This window comes from Rhipicephalus sanguineus, chromosome 9 (assembly GCF_013339695.2).
Source record: "Rhipicephalus sanguineus isolate Rsan-2018 chromosome 9, BIME_Rsan_1.4, whole genome shotgun sequence".
In the NCBI taxonomy this organism is placed as follows: Eukaryota; Metazoa; Arthropoda; class Arachnida; order Ixodida; family Ixodidae; genus Rhipicephalus; species Rhipicephalus sanguineus.
Genome location: NC_051184.2, coordinates 153,688,631 through 153,703,831, shown reverse-complemented (window position 1 = coordinate 153,703,831; position 15,201 = coordinate 153,688,631). Strand labels below are relative to the sequence as shown.

Sequence of the window (15,201 nt, the reverse complement as noted above, 5' to 3'; positions counted from 1 at the left end):
GCGCGGATTTTTGCGGAAGCCGGCAGACGGTGGTCGTTTTCCCACTCGCCCAGTTTGTGTGGCTGTGGAGCGTCGTAGTAGTGCGTCATGGAGAAAAACGGGCTGAGAGCGAAGAGCAATCGCATGTGCAGTGTGCCACAATGCACAAATCGTGCAATATTTGGAAAAGTCAGCTTGCACCGCTTTCCGAAAGAGAAAAAACGAGGGAAGTTGTGGACAATCAAGCTCCGCATTGGGAAGCAAGTGAGCAAAGAAATGGTCGTGTGTAGCGAGAATTTCAACAAGGACGACTTTTTTTGGGGCCACCTTGGTGAGTCTACTTCGATGTTGCGCCGCTATCGATGATTTCATTTCATTTGTGTGTGTGTGTGTGTGTGTGTGTGTGTGTGCGTGTGTGTGTGCGTGTGTGTGATGAGCTGATGGTGCAATTTTGTTTTAAAGACGAATTGAAGCCCTTACGAAGGCGGCTGAAGAGAAACGCTGTGCCTTCTCAAAATATCCCGCTGCGCTCCCACGAGGCAGAAGTGAGGCCGAGGATCTGCAGAAGAAAACACACTGCAGATACACAAGGTAAGTTTGAATACCCAAGTGTCACCTTTTATGAAGTCTTCTTCCTGCGCTCGAGGTGTTTCGGTAAATATTGTGCGATGGTGCCTGACGCTTCGTCGTGAGCACAGCAAATTGGCGATTGTATTCGGCAACTGTGCGAATGTAACAGACAGTGAATGCACAACTTTCGCCGTGTCGCTTTCGGCCGTAATGAAAGGCGTGTGCCAATCGGAGGTCGTGCACACGCGTTTCTGAGTTTGCATTTGTTTACATTGGTCATAACACATCTCTGTTATTGACTTAACAATGTTGCAGGTAACAAGCGCCAGGACACTGCAGTACCACCTGAAGCAGTCACTGATGGGGACTGCGCGTGCGAGCTTCCGAACTATCCTGAAGAAGGTGAATACGACGGTGAGAATCATGTTTGTGCGACACTCGCGCCGTACTTTTGATGTCTAGACGTTCCCGCAGGCTTTAGATGGCAGTTTCACACACACGAGCAAAGGCAGTTTGTGCGTAATTTTTCATGTACCTTAAAGGGCAATTTGCAGGGCGGTTTATCCAAAATATTTTGGGCACCTAAATAACTCCACTTTTTACTCGATTGACTGAGGCTCATCTGTTGCCACATCTGAGCAAGTAGCCTACTGATGCCACTCCGACAGTACGCTGTGTTCTTTCGTTTTCTTTTCTATTAATTTTGTCGCACTCTCTTTCTGTGTGTTTCATGTTATCTCTTTTTTTGCTTCCTATTACCTTTACTGATCTGCAGGTTGGTAAGCTGGATGTTTACCCTAGTGGTAATTTATTCGCCTTTCACATCTAATTTGTCATTATCTGCTCTTTTAATTTTAAAGCAAAGGCAAGCCCATGCAATGCACTATGTTTTGCTGTAGGACACCGTCTTGTTATAACACTTCGCGTTCTTTTATGAAGAATTTGGTTCACTTTCATTGCATTGCAGACCAACCTCTACAGGAGTGGCTTCCCCCCCTTTCAAGCTCTTGCACATCTACACTGCAGGGCACACGAACAGCAGCAGGTAACTTTTTGCTTTAAATTTCAACAAACTCAGTTTAATTTTAATTCTTGCGTTACAGAACAAGACGCCGCAAGGGCACTTGTTCACCTTCAAGAGCTGTGCAGCTCATCCGAGCTAAACAAGTCTATTCAGGTGAATACGCTGGACATCAGCACACAAAAAATCAGGATTTCAGACATGATGCTCTCCGACGCCCACATAAATACCTTGACTGGTGTACCTCATCATGGACTTCTAAACAAGATTGTTTCACTTGTAGAGAAATACGAAGAAGCAAACAAAATGGAAGCTTCCGTGAGGGACAGAGTTATGTTGGTGCTCATGGTTCTGAAACAGGCCATGTCGTTTTCGTGCCTCAGTGTGCTGTTTCAGTGCAGCATTCATCTGTACACAGATATTTTGTGCACACGCTTCCCCTGGTTGCTGCAGTGCTCAAAACTGCCATTGAGTGGCCGTCAAAGGAGGAAATCCTAAACAACATGCCATTGCACTTTAAGCAATACTCACGAGTGCGAGGTGTCGCAGATTGTACTGAAGTGCCAGTTGAAAGGTCACGGTGTGTGAAATGCCAGCTACTCACTTATTCCCAGTACAAGTCAACTTACACTGTCAAATTTCTGGTATGTGTAAGTCCAGCTGGCACCATAACATTTATTAGTGAAGCTTTAGGTGGACGAGCGTCGGATAAAGCCATTACAGCTGAGTGCGGAGTATTGGAAAAGTTTGAGTCCTTCACTGACGACATTATGGTTGATAGGGGTTTCTTCATAGATGACCTCTGCAGTGCCCGTGCAATTGGTGTTATTCGGCCACCTTTCGCTAAGAAGGACTGGCAATTCAACCGCAATGATGCCCTCAGGACAGCCGATATTGCTAGGGCTCGAGTTCATGTAGAGCGGGCAATCCGGCGAGTTAAAATATTTAAGCTTTTCAACTCCACCCTCTCCTGGGAGATGCTACCTTACGTGAATGAGCTGTTTGCAGTTGCATGCGGGCTAACAAACTTGTGTGCACCAATATTGGCTGATGATAAATTTCAGTAGGTGCAACTTCAAACGTGACAGAAATTCATTGTTGAACAAACATATATGTTACTATAGTTAGTGCTGCACAATCTGGTGAGTGTTAACATTACTGCAGCACTTCTTTTGCTCAATGTAATAATAATTGGTGGGATTTCACATGCCAAAACCATACTATGATTATGAGGCACACTGTATTGGAGCACTCCGGATTAATTTCCACCGTCTTGGGTTCTCTAACGTGCACCTAATTTAAGCACATGGGTGCTCTTTGCAATTAGCCGCCATCTAGGCGCAGCCGCCTTAGTCTGGAATCGAACCCGTGCCTTAAAGCTTCGCAATACGACACTTTACTTCCCAAGCTACTACAGCGGGTCTGTATTTTGGGAGGTCACATGTTCAGTGATAAATAATGACAACTATACTGTCACAATAGCTTTATTGTTGCTACGTATGTTGCATTGATTAAATGTTCCAAAATACTGAATAGGCTGGTGCGGGGTAGTGATAAAAATCATATTTTCAAGCCTTGCTAATATGCACAAGCTTAGAGAGTATTTTCTTGAAGTAGACGTACTGCAGCCTCTCTACAAGTTGCTGTATGTGCTCGGTGTCTCTCTGCACAGGTACGACCAGGCTCTCTACTTTTGAATAAATTATAAAATGGCAGACCTTCATGTTCAGAAGGAGCATGCCCAGTTGAACCTGGGAGTAGTACTTATGTGCATGTCTCAGTGCATAATTTTCTCCATCACGCACAACGAATGCAAGCTTTTTAGCGTTTACAAGGTCTTTTATGCTGGAGTGCTGGCCTTCAACGGGACATTTCACTTCCAGCAAGACGCTTGTTCCTCTTTGCTCACATACTTCGTCCGGGCTGTAGCCAAGCCAAGGCACAGCCGGAATGACTACGAGCCCCATCTTGCTCACGCACTCGTTGTGTGTTCTTGCATACTCTTCAAGTGCAAGTGACTCATTATCAGTGCCATATCTGGTGGCCTCATTCCCCTTAAAATGCTCCCTGCAATACAGCCGCTCCAACTTTGCTTCCCAAGTGCGCGTGCCACTTTCTTCAAATGTGAAGAGCTCCCTGCAGATGCTTCCAGTGTTCCTTTTTTATTCTTTCACTGTGCCAGAAGGTGGATGATTGATCACTTGTTTCGCGACATATTTCTTTGGCCTTGGCGTAGCTGAGGCACACTTTTTCAAGATAGAAAGTCTTTTCACTTGCATTGAGATGTTCAAGTGTGAACCTTTTCATCGTTGTTTTGTCATTATTAGGCACCGATTCAAAAAATAAAAATTTTGTGTACTCTTTCAAATAACAGCCTTGTGTGAAAATTTTGTCGATGGCATGGACCGTGTTTGGACTGATGGTGGCGGGGGCAAGCTTTCTTGTGCGCGTTTTATGCTTTGCTAGTGCAGAATCTTTCGCTGCCTCTGTGAGTTCATTCCTAATCTGGGCTTGAATGTCTTCTGGGAAGCTTCTTGACGGAGGCTGCTCCACATGGCAAAACAAACTAATTGGCCTTGGTTTGTATAAGCTGGTAGCACTGGCACGGCCCCACTGCTGTTGCACATCTGTACACGACAATGAGTCCAGGGACGTGGCACTTGTTCTGTACATGAAAATAAACATATGTTGGTCAGATTCTCTGTTTTGGCTTTCTTGTGGATGTATCGCACAATTCAAGAAAAAAATTTCGCAGCACTGTCGTAGATAGGACTTGTAGGTATTTTCCAATGTAACTTATTGGCGCGAAAAGTAAGGAAGAGACAGAAGGGAACCGCTTCAGTCTTGTGTAAGCACTTCTATATCAGTTCCCTTTTGTTTCGTCCTTTGCTTCTACAATGTGAAATTTCTTACAACACTTTCAGAAACACGAATCCTTACACTAAACATTTGCAAGAAGCCCAGAAGGATTGAAGAATTTCTGCATTTTCTGTGGTTTTTAATACAGCACGTACCCATTTCAAGCCACTGAAACAACTAACATGTGACTGTTAAGTAGAAACATGTTACTGAAAGTCACAGTTGGGAGTGCAACAAGAAACACCAGATGCAATTTCATTTCCTTTTAATTGCAGTGAAGCCTCTATGTTCGTTTTTACATTGAAGCTTTTAGTACGGCATATGGCACACATTCACTGTTAGTCCCTCGGTGCACATTGCAGAAAACAACCAACCAACAAATTATGATAAATTCATGTTGTTCAAAGGTTTTTACCTGTTCAAATATATCAGTGTGGCAAACACATGTTTGCATTGACCAGAGAGGCCGGCCTTGCATGTGCATTCTCCCTGAAACAAAAAAGAAATAAATGATAAGCATGCAAACGACATTAAAACTGTGTGACTTTAGCGGGACAAAATGCGATAGCTTCCACATGCATAATGAATCCGGGAAGCTCTCAGCAACATATTGCTACTTTTATAACACTAGAATGAAGAAGTAACAGGGCCACCCCACCACCTCACGGCACGCGAAAACGCCAGTCGTGCAGGAAGCTGGGTATTGGCATACCTCATCATCGCGCTCATATCTGCCGAATCGCCACTACATAACTGTTTCCGTGGCACTCTTAAACAATCATTTCACAGCTAAACCGATGCGGGGAACCATGTATCTCGCCGTGAACGCACACACTGTACAGTTTAGGCAGCGCAAATGGGTGGGGGACGGCGCTTTGTTTACACGAGCGTTATCGCTGGTTGGTGTCAATTCTCGTACATCATAAATGGCTTACAAAACGTAAGAATAAATACTGACCTTTACGGCACCGGTTGTGTTGCAGACTTGAACTTTGATTGTATGCGGCGGGCCTTTTATGGCGCTTGTCTGCAGGCAGAGGGACTCGACCTGGACGGCCGCGCTTGTTGTCTCGCGTATTCCACAAAATATAATATGGCCAGCGTTAAACACCGCCTCTCCTTCCACAACACATCTCTGTGTTTCCTTGGCAAGGTCAAGAATCGCGCTTAGAGAAACCAGAGGCCCGTAAGCCGCCTGGTTCTCGAGACGTGCACGCTTTCGTGTCGACTCCATCACCTCTCGTCCCGCCATATTGAAACGTTCGCCGCGCCACCTGTAGGTGCTGGAAAGTGCGAATACAGTAATATCACAATAAGTGCTTCAACAAAAGCAGATATTGCCACCAGTTGAGTGCAACTGGGTAAAAAATGAGAGAAATAGAACACTAATATAATACAAGTGCCTCCAAAAATCAGATATATTCATTTCACGAACCGAACCAGGTACATCATTCCAGTGTTCGTAAATATCAGAAAAAAACTGTATTTGAACATGTTAGTGTGCGCAAAAAATTGGTTATGTTAAGATTGTGATTGCAGCTGTGCACTGTGTAGAAGGCTTTTGGACGTTGTCTGTAGTCTAAATATCCTCTAACGCAACAAACCACACCTGACACTTCATGATGCGACAGATATCGGTCATAAGATTGGAACCGAGCACTGGTTTTTGCACGTTGTGTGTAGTCGAAATATCCTCTAGCGCAACAAACCACACCTGGCACTTTATGATGCGACAAATATCGGTCATAAGATCAGAACCATGCACTCTGTAGAAGGCTTTCGCACATTCTTGGTAGTCTAAATGTCCTCTAAGGCAACAAACCACACGTGACGCTTCATGATGAGACAGATATCGGTCATAAGATTGGAACCAAGCACTGTGTAGGAGGCCTTTAGACGTTGTCAGTAGTCAAAATACCCTCTAATATAATAAATCGTGCCTGAAACTTCATGATGCGACAGATATCGGTCATAACATTGGAACCAAGCACTGTGTAGAAGGCCTTTGGACGTTGTCAGTAGTCAAAATACCCTCTAATATAATAAATCGTGCCTGAAACTTCATGATGCGACAGATATCGGTCATAAGATTGGAACCAAGCACTGTGTAGAAGGCCTTTGGACGTTGTCAGTAGTCAAAATACCCTCTAATATAATAAATCGTGCCTGAAACTTCATGATGCGACAGATATCGGTCATAAGATTGGAACCAAGCACTGTGTAGAAGGCCTTTGAACGTCGTCAGTAGTCAAGATACCCTCTAATATAATAAATCGTGCCTGAAACTTCATCATGCGAGAGACATCGGTCATAAGATTGGAACCAAGCACTGTGTAGAAGGCCTTTGGACGTCGTCAGTAGTCAAAATACCCTCTAATATAATAAATCGTGCCTGAAACTTCACGACGCGACAGATATCGGTCATAAGATTGGAACCAAGCACTGTGCAGAAGGCCTTTGGACAACGTCAGTAGTCAAAATACCCTCTAATATAATAAATCGTGCCTGAAACTTCATGATGCGACAGATGTCAGTCATAAGATTGGAACCAAGCACTGCGTAGAAGGCCTTTGCATGTCGTCAGTAGTCAAAATACCCTCTAACATAATAAATTGTGCCTGAAACTTCATGATACAACAGATATCGCTCATAGGATTGCATCAGAGCACACTGTATAAAAGTCTTTGGCAAGTTGTCTAACATAGCTAAATTGAATGTCTCCATATTTCAATTATGCTTCAGTGCATGCATAGTCTAAGTTAGTGCATATACAAAGAACTGAACAGAAATGAAATAGTTCTTGCAATACATCCAAGGATTTGGCATTTGAAACCATCAAATAATTATTTCAGCTGTATTCAGTCTGGAGGAAGAGATAAACATGTGCGCAGTTTAGAATGGTCTCACAAGTGTCTGGCGTTCCAGTGAGGCACTGTTTGAATTCCTTCTAAAGAAAGAGCAGCGCAGTAATATTGCACTTTCATTCCTTCTGCACATACGTGTGATGTCATGCTCTTCTCTTCTTACTATCGTGTCATTGTGCACCTCAGATTTCAATGGAGGTGCTTGGCACTTACAAGCGTTTTAGCAAATTAGCCGTCCAGCTGTAAACAACACATGTGTTATATTTAAGTAAACTGTAAAACGATGGAGAAGCGCCACTGTTCACATTCTCCCGTCTATGGGTGTCAGAAAAGACTAGGGAGAATGTGTGTCAGAATAGACAACCTGCAAAACAAGGCATGTCAACTGGGTATGTGCTGAGGTGTAGTTGCACGGCAGAGAAGCAGACCAAGAGTCAAGAAGTGAAATAGCAGGCAACACAAGCAGCACTTAATCATGCAACTTTCTTTTTCGATCACCACACTCGCGCACGTTCGAGCTCCTATTTTATACATGAATGTAAATGAGACCACTGACAGCTGAATGTGTCGGCGTCGCTGGTACCCGGCACGAAAACACGTCACACTGCTACCAACAAGCGCACGCTTCACCGCTCTGAATTCACTTCGCGGTTGGCGAGGGCTCACGCTGAGGACTTCAAACCTACGAAGCATGTTTACACCCGTTCCGAGCGCAGATACACACAGATCAGAGCACAGGAGGAGCGACATGCCGCAGTAGTAGGTACGATGTTTTCACTCGGTCGACGATCGCACTCAAAACTGGCGCAAGGGCAGCCGGGAAGCATTCGCTGGATTTGTCGGCGTCGCTCGAACTCGGCACGAAACCGCGTCCCACTGGTAGCACTCGCGGTCGTTCGCCGTGTCGTCGACGTACTCCATGGATGACGACGCGGTCACTCAGGAGCGTTTGCGACCGTAGTTTCCGTGCTTGCCTTGCACTCGGAGGTGCCTTCGAAGCGGCGGCCATGAGGCATAGTGCTCAGAGGTCTCGCGGCCTCTGATTAGTTGGCGCCGCCGGCTTCTGTTTGGTTGGCGCGCCGTACGCGTGGTGACGTAGGCGAAAATATCAAAGTCGTCTTGACCCCTCGCGCCTCGAGGCGTATGGACGCGTACAGCCCTCCGCGACCGATGCCGAGAGGCGCATTTGACGCGTAGGCGCGTGCATACGCGTGCATACGCGTGCCAGTGGTTGGGGCTTAAGGAGGACGCGCTGCTTCGCGTAGCGGCGCGCCCTCTCTCTCCATAGGGAGAGGGCGCGACGACGCGTCAGAAAGTCACGCGCTGACGCGCTGCAACGCGTACGTGTGTTCAGGCCTTTAAGCACCAACCACTGGTACGCGTATACACGCGTATGCACGCGCCAATGCGTCAAATGCGTCGAGTCGCGCCTGGTGGAGGAGGAGGGCTCGCAACCACTGGACAGACGAGCTGACGCGCGCCGGCGCTCGCGCCTTGCTGAGGCGCACTGTTGCTCGATCTCTTGATATAGAACTGCCCAAGCATCGCCTGAAACGACTGGCTGTTGAAACATTTGTTACTACTCTTTAAGGCACTGAGTGGCTTTTCTAAATGAAAAGAACACATTTTATTTTTGAATCTATACCTTCCGCAACCATTTAGACTGTTCAATAAAAGCAGCATCAACCACCAACAACGTCAACAGTATGTAAGTGTCATCAACATCAACATCTGCACTCGCGCTCCCCTCTGCTCCCGTTGACGACTGTCTGCTAGTAAACGCACTGCTTCACGAAGCCGTTTCTCACAACCATGCCTGCGGTGTCGGCGGTCTCACGTAGGGATAGAACGCTGTTGATTATGAGACTCGTCCTGCTATTGTTGCTCGTGAAGAAAAGGAGGCAAATACGCGAGCGGCGGCGACCTCGCCGTTGGTGCGCTTGCCCTGTTTTCTTGGCGCGCAGGCAAGGAGAAACCACACCGCGGTAAGTTCTTTAATACAGTGTATTTCTTAACCTCTTTGAGCTTCATTGTAACGGGACGCGATGTTGTACGATCGCTCCTGACTTAAACAAACAGCAAGGTAGCTATGACAAAAAATTAAAACAAAGTAAATAAAGCTGAAAATACGAAGTAAGGAATAAGCGGGCAATGAATGAAAATAAACAAAACGAATAACTACCATGTCTTTCAGGATGGAACAGCTTCGATACGTATGTTGCTTTCGAGCTCCATGCTCTCTGACTCGTCAAAGACTTCGTTTGGTTGTAGTAGCAAGTGAGGGGCTCAGTCAATTTAGAATGTTGCATGCCTGAGTGCCCAAACAAACTTCTGTACTTCTGGTCATAGGACATATTCACCCACAAAATGAAAACTGAATAGAAATTTGGAACGAAACATTGCAGTACTACATATGAAATCTAACATGTGCATGAATGTTCAGTCGGTGAATAGGCCTGAAGAGAAGTACATTGCTGTTTCCATTTTAATTTTTTCTGAAATGATCAGTTCAGTCACTGAAATCTGCTTTTGTCAACAGATGAAACGAATGCGTCAAGGCGATCATGGGTTCTTTTTCAAATTTTACCGTATGACGCCAGCACTTTTCGACATATTGTTGAGCTTTGTAGCTCTAGACCTCACAAAGACACATGTGTCAAGAGAAACCCTTGAGCCTGGTTAACGGCTTGCCTTGAGGTTAGTAGACATTTAAGTAAAGCATGTAACATAGCATAAACTGAATATAATTATTTAAACATAGCTTTGAATCACTTGATTTGTTCATTGTTCCAGTTACATTGCATCAGGGCAGGATGTCCCCGCCGTTGCACTCGCATATCGTGTGGGCATTGAAACTAACCGCTTGTGCATACATGACACCTGCCGGGCAATCTGGGAAAGGCTGAAGGATCATGTCATGAAGGTAAGCGGTTAACGATTCCGCTTTAGTGTTTGTTACCTGGCATACATCGGCAAAATATGTGGAGCTCACTCGGACGCACTCATGATATATACTTTGCCCTCAAGGCTCACTCGGACTCACACTCACCAAAGTTTTCCTCAATCGGACTCACAAAAGTTTTCTCGACCGGACTCACTCGGACTCAACCTCACGAAAATATTACTCACTTGGACTCGCTCAAACTCAGACTCGCAGCTCGATCTGAGTCTGAGTGAGTCGACTCACAAGTCCATTAGTGTATAATTAGCTCTCGCTAGAGGCCCGCTTAACACGAACACTTGCCTTCCTTAGCCACGGGCTAGCTTGAAAGGCTCTTAATCCTCATTCAGGAACAGACTGGATGTTTGCGTGCACAGTGCAAGTATTTCCGCTATATTTTTTACTGAAATCCTACAGGCTGAGTAATAGAAGTTGATCAACAATAATCAACCTTTCCCTTATGATGAAACACCACAATTCAAGTTTACAAAACTTCTGCACTGGACCTTGGATGTTGTGAGCATGTTTGTTTGTTTGAACAGTGCTGCCAGCACAAGTGCCATATTCTGGAGTTGCAAATGTCTCAATTCTGCACTTTACTCTCTCATCTTGTCACTATTATTGATTAGTAGTGAGATGTAGCGAGGATGAAATGTGTAGTTGTACTAGTCGTGTTTTAGAAAAAAAACATTACGAGACATCTGTAAACGCATTTTCCAGCATAATTGAACTGTTTCAGACCCCAATTCTCCTTAGCTATGGACATGCTAAATTGTCACGTGTAAACCCTGTCACTATATTTCGTGCTACTTTCAAGTAGTTTGACATCCTTTTTTAACCACGGGTCTCGCGCTATACGAGTGTGCCGAGTGGAGCAATTGCTTTGCTTCTATAGGAAAATGTTTTTCATTTCTCTGCAGCATGTGCAATGCTTTACAGGCTTTGTCGTTGATGCATTTCCAGCGCTTAGGCAAAATAGGAAAAAAAAGAACAACATGCAGACACTAGAAGAAAAAGGGGCAGTAAGAACGCGGGGTGTTCTAGCTGTCCAGCGTTCGGACTGTCCCCTTTTCTTTTTTTTTCTATTGTGTCTGCATGTATTTCTCCTATTTTGCTGAAGTGTTGAAACTAGCCCAGCATAATGCTTTAAGTAATGTTATCTCTTTGTTTATTTCTTCTGTGTTTGCAACGCACTACGCATTTCTTTTCATCACATAAAAGGTTCTTTCTTGTTGAAGTACCGTATTTTTTTGTATTTCCAGACACCTACCAAAGCGGAGTGGGAACGTCTTGCTGAAGGCTTTGCCTCACGATGGCTGTTCCTGAACTGCTTGGGTGCTGTGGACGGCAAGCATGTTGCTATTGTCTCTCCTCCCAATTCTGGCAGCAAATTCTTCTACTATAAGGTGACATCTCGCATGGATTCTCTTTGTGTATCCCTAGCTAAATTTTTCATTTATGCTGACAGAAATTCTGAAGCTGACAAGTCCAACATTAAGAGATCGGAACATAGCCGAGTTGATCGGAAAATTGAAATAACCAATATCCCAGCTTAAATTAAGAGATAGAAAATTGGACCTCAGCAGGTCACACGCTGAGGACAGATAACTGATAGTCAGAGTAACGTAGTAGGTATGAAGAGATTGGAAGTGTGGCCAGGGATGGCAAAGGATCATTATTAACTGCAAGTAGCTTTTCGTGCATTGCCCTTGGATTTATAAAATAGCCTGTGCCATCACCCCGTTGGCTAAATACGGTATTGGTCTAGTTGCGTAGCTCGTCAAAAATTTGGAGCTGACTTGGACTCCCTCAAGAAATATATATTACTCTGAGGGCTCACTTGGATTCGCTCACCAAAATTTTCCTCAACCAGACTCACTCGCACTCAGACTCGCTAAACTTTTTCTCAATCGGACTCACTGAACTCTTTCTCAACTGGACTCACTCTGACTAAAACTCATCAGCATATTACTCTACCGGACTCACTCAGACTCAGACTCACGGCTTCACCTGAGCGAGTCTAAGTCGAATCATGAGTCCGTTAGTGTAAAATTAGATTTTTCGGTCATGGTGTCAATGCCCTTTAATGCCAATATATCACATGATTGGTGCTCTATTATAAACCTTTTGATCTTGAATCTTCAAATACGAGTTATCAGTGGTTTCAATGCAGTAAGGGCATTTTCTTGAAATACGCGACTCACGATATGTATTTATCAAGAACTTCGCGTGAAAGAGCTTGCGGGGGGGGAGCTGATCGCACCCTCTCCCCCTAACTCGCGTCTCTGATGAACACATATTGAGGTGGTGCACGAACACTAGTGCACTGAGATATATGTGAATTGACTTGAGTATGCACGTAAGCCGATATACGGCTGATAGTAATGCTGAAGATGAGTAGATCGGACCATAGTTGGGCAATAAAAGGTGGAGCTCACTCAGACTCACTCAAGAAATATATTTTACGCTTAGGACTCACTCGGACTCGGACTCACCAATATTTTCCTCAATCAGACTCACTCAGACTCACTCAGACTCACAACTTTTCCTCAACCGGACTCGGACTCAAACACACCAAAATATTACTCATCCGGACTCACTCAGACTCGCGGCCCGATCTGAGTCTGAGTGAGTTTGGCAACCTATGCTAGTTGGTTTTGGATGATTGCTAAACTGCGGTAAAATTACAGGGTACACAAAGCTAGAGACGACACATGGCGCGAAGAAGACACAACTGGTGTTGTTTTCTTCGTACCATGCGTCTTTCCTAACTTTGTCCAGCCTGTAACCTTAGTGCAGGAAATCACCACATTGACTGGAAATCACCACATTGAGTAAATGGTTACGCGATATATACTGCACAATAAATGAAACGTTAACCTCGATAGAAATGGTAGTACTGTTGCATTCATTTTGGCTGTACAGATAGGTCATGCTCTTGATTTTCTTTGTCGTGTATGTTCTTTCAGTGCACATTTTCCATAGTGCTCATGGCTGTAGTGGACAGTGAGTGCAAGTACGTGCTTGTAGACGTCGGTGCCAAAGAGTCGGACTTCGGCCGTGACCTCACTGACGGTTGCCTGGATATTCCACCACTTGGCAGCCTGCCAGGCACATCAACAAATGTGCCATACGTCTTTGTGGGAGACGAGGCGCTCCAGCTGAGGAAAGATTTTATGCGACCGTACCCCGCAAAACAACTTGACGATGGCAAGAGGATCTTCAACTACAGGCTCAGCCGAGCAAGGTGTAGTATGAAATTCTTTCTCTAATTTGGTGACCGCATGTGATCATTCACTGTCTTCGCCAAAAAACCCTTCACACCCAACTGAACATGATATGCATAACCTGTGGATCTTTGTCAACCAAGGGCCTCCACAGAACATTTTGCAGTGGGGAGGGGTGCAGGTGCGGTAGGTTAGCACGAAACAGGCACTATTTGTAGTCTAAACTGCACATATGAAACAAAAATTACAAACGGCAAAGTAATAACAGGCTTGTAGAAGATACACTGCAATATACTAATGCTAAAATAATTAATTTAATAAGCGAACGTGAAAGGTTACTGTTACTTCGTGAAAAACGGTGATCAGTCTCGATGCGTGGGGTTCCTGACTCGTGCAAACTGGTCACCAGCACATAGCACAATATGTTGCCACCATGTCACTACAGTCAGTCATTCTTGTTTAGCAGCTGCAGACACCAAGTGTTTCGCTGGGGAAATTGCATGATGACACGGGTGATAAAGTCACTGTTGTGTTTCATTACATGCTCTCAGTGCAGACTCATCTTAAAAGCTCGTCTAGTTGCAGCCCTTGAGATTGATTCCATTGACGTGAGCTCCTCAAGTGCTTCGACTATGGCCAGACAATGCTGAGCAAGGATCCTAATTGACTTGTATTTTGCAGACCACTTGTTTCGCAATGCCATCGGTTGGGCACTAATTTCTTTCTGAGCACTCTCTCATGGAAAAGGGTTATGGTCTGCTTGATGACCCCTGTAGTGTTTTGAATTTCAGAGACCTCAATGAAATCGTTGATCACATCATCAAATTTGGGGCTTGTCTAGTGGAAGAGTAGTGCATTTGGAAGAACCTTCTGCATTTTTCTATTCACTCAAGCTTCTTTTCCAACCACTGTAGAGCATCCATCGTAGCACTGTCTAACAAGGTTCGAAACAATCGGCCCGGCATTGGTTATAAACTTCCAAGATTGTAGCAGCGATGCAAGCGAAGTTCATTTGTTCCAGCTGTACAAATGGCACCAACTGCTCTCGAATGCAGACACCGTTTCCGTGTTGTCAATGAAGTGATTGCCTATAAACCTTGGCACTGTTCCTGTGATATGTGCACTTTCGTCCGCGAGGATGGAAAAAGCAAATGCTGTGTTAGCTTCGGTCCCTATTCACTCTCTCAGGATGTCATCACAGATTGTGATGATTTCGTTTTGTATTCAGACTGGTGTGTGCTTAGCATTGCCGGCACAAGAAGCGAAGTGTTCCTGAAGATGAGTATCTCCAGTTTCTACCCGAAAGTAAACTAGATCATCGAAAACTTCACTGCCAGGCTGCTTCGTGACAATTGGCAAGGCATGCATTGCACAACAGATGATGAGGGAAACTATAGGAAACAGTTTATCGTGTGTCCTTTCAATTTGCTCATCCAGTGCACTGTTCAGCAGCTGTACGAGTAGCTGCTAGCCTGTGATCACATCCATAAAGCTTGTGGGAAAGAATGGCTTTAATGCTTTTATCACATGTTCTTCTTGTGCAAAGAGTGCATTTGTAGACTTTGTTGCTGTGACACCCGATAGTGGAGGTGATCTTGTGGCAGTACATCAGCAAGTGCTGCAATAGGTACTATAAGCACGTCAGATCTCTGAAATGCTGTATCTCCACTATTTCATATAATGCTTACATTGCTAACTGAAAACGAAGCACTATCAAGTGGCTGCCATGTCACATGGAAG

The 15,201-nt window shown here is 44.8% G+C and overlaps 1 protein-coding gene across 1 annotated transcript; it reads left to right on the top strand.

Moving 5' to 3' along the window:
- Positions 1-255: 255 nt before the first annotated feature.
- LOC119405932 (uncharacterized) lies at positions 256-14,925 on the top strand. The gene is made up of 6 exons (XM_049419551.1): positions 256-310; positions 865-963; positions 1,653-1,726; positions 11,497-11,640; positions 13,204-13,476; positions 14,899-14,925. Exons 1-6 carry the CDS (start codon positions 256-258, stop codon positions 14,923-14,925), a joined length of 672 nt encoding a protein of 223 aa, XP_049275508.1.
- Positions 14,926-15,201: the final 276 nt, after the last annotated feature.

Bases quoted from the DNA above. Each gene is read 5' to 3' on its own strand.
- LOC119405932 (XM_049419551.1), top strand. From the start codon at position 256: ATGGTCGTGTGTAGCGAGAATTTCAACAAGGACGACTTTTTTTGGGGC. The intron at 964-1,652 runs GTGAGAATCATG...CTTGCGTTACAG, and splicing joins TGAAGAAGGTGAATACGACG to AACAAGACGCCGCAAGGGCA. The intron at 11,641-13,203 runs GTGACATCTCGC...ATGTTCTTTCAG, and splicing joins GCAAATTCTTCTACTATAAG to TGCACATTTTCCATAGTGCT.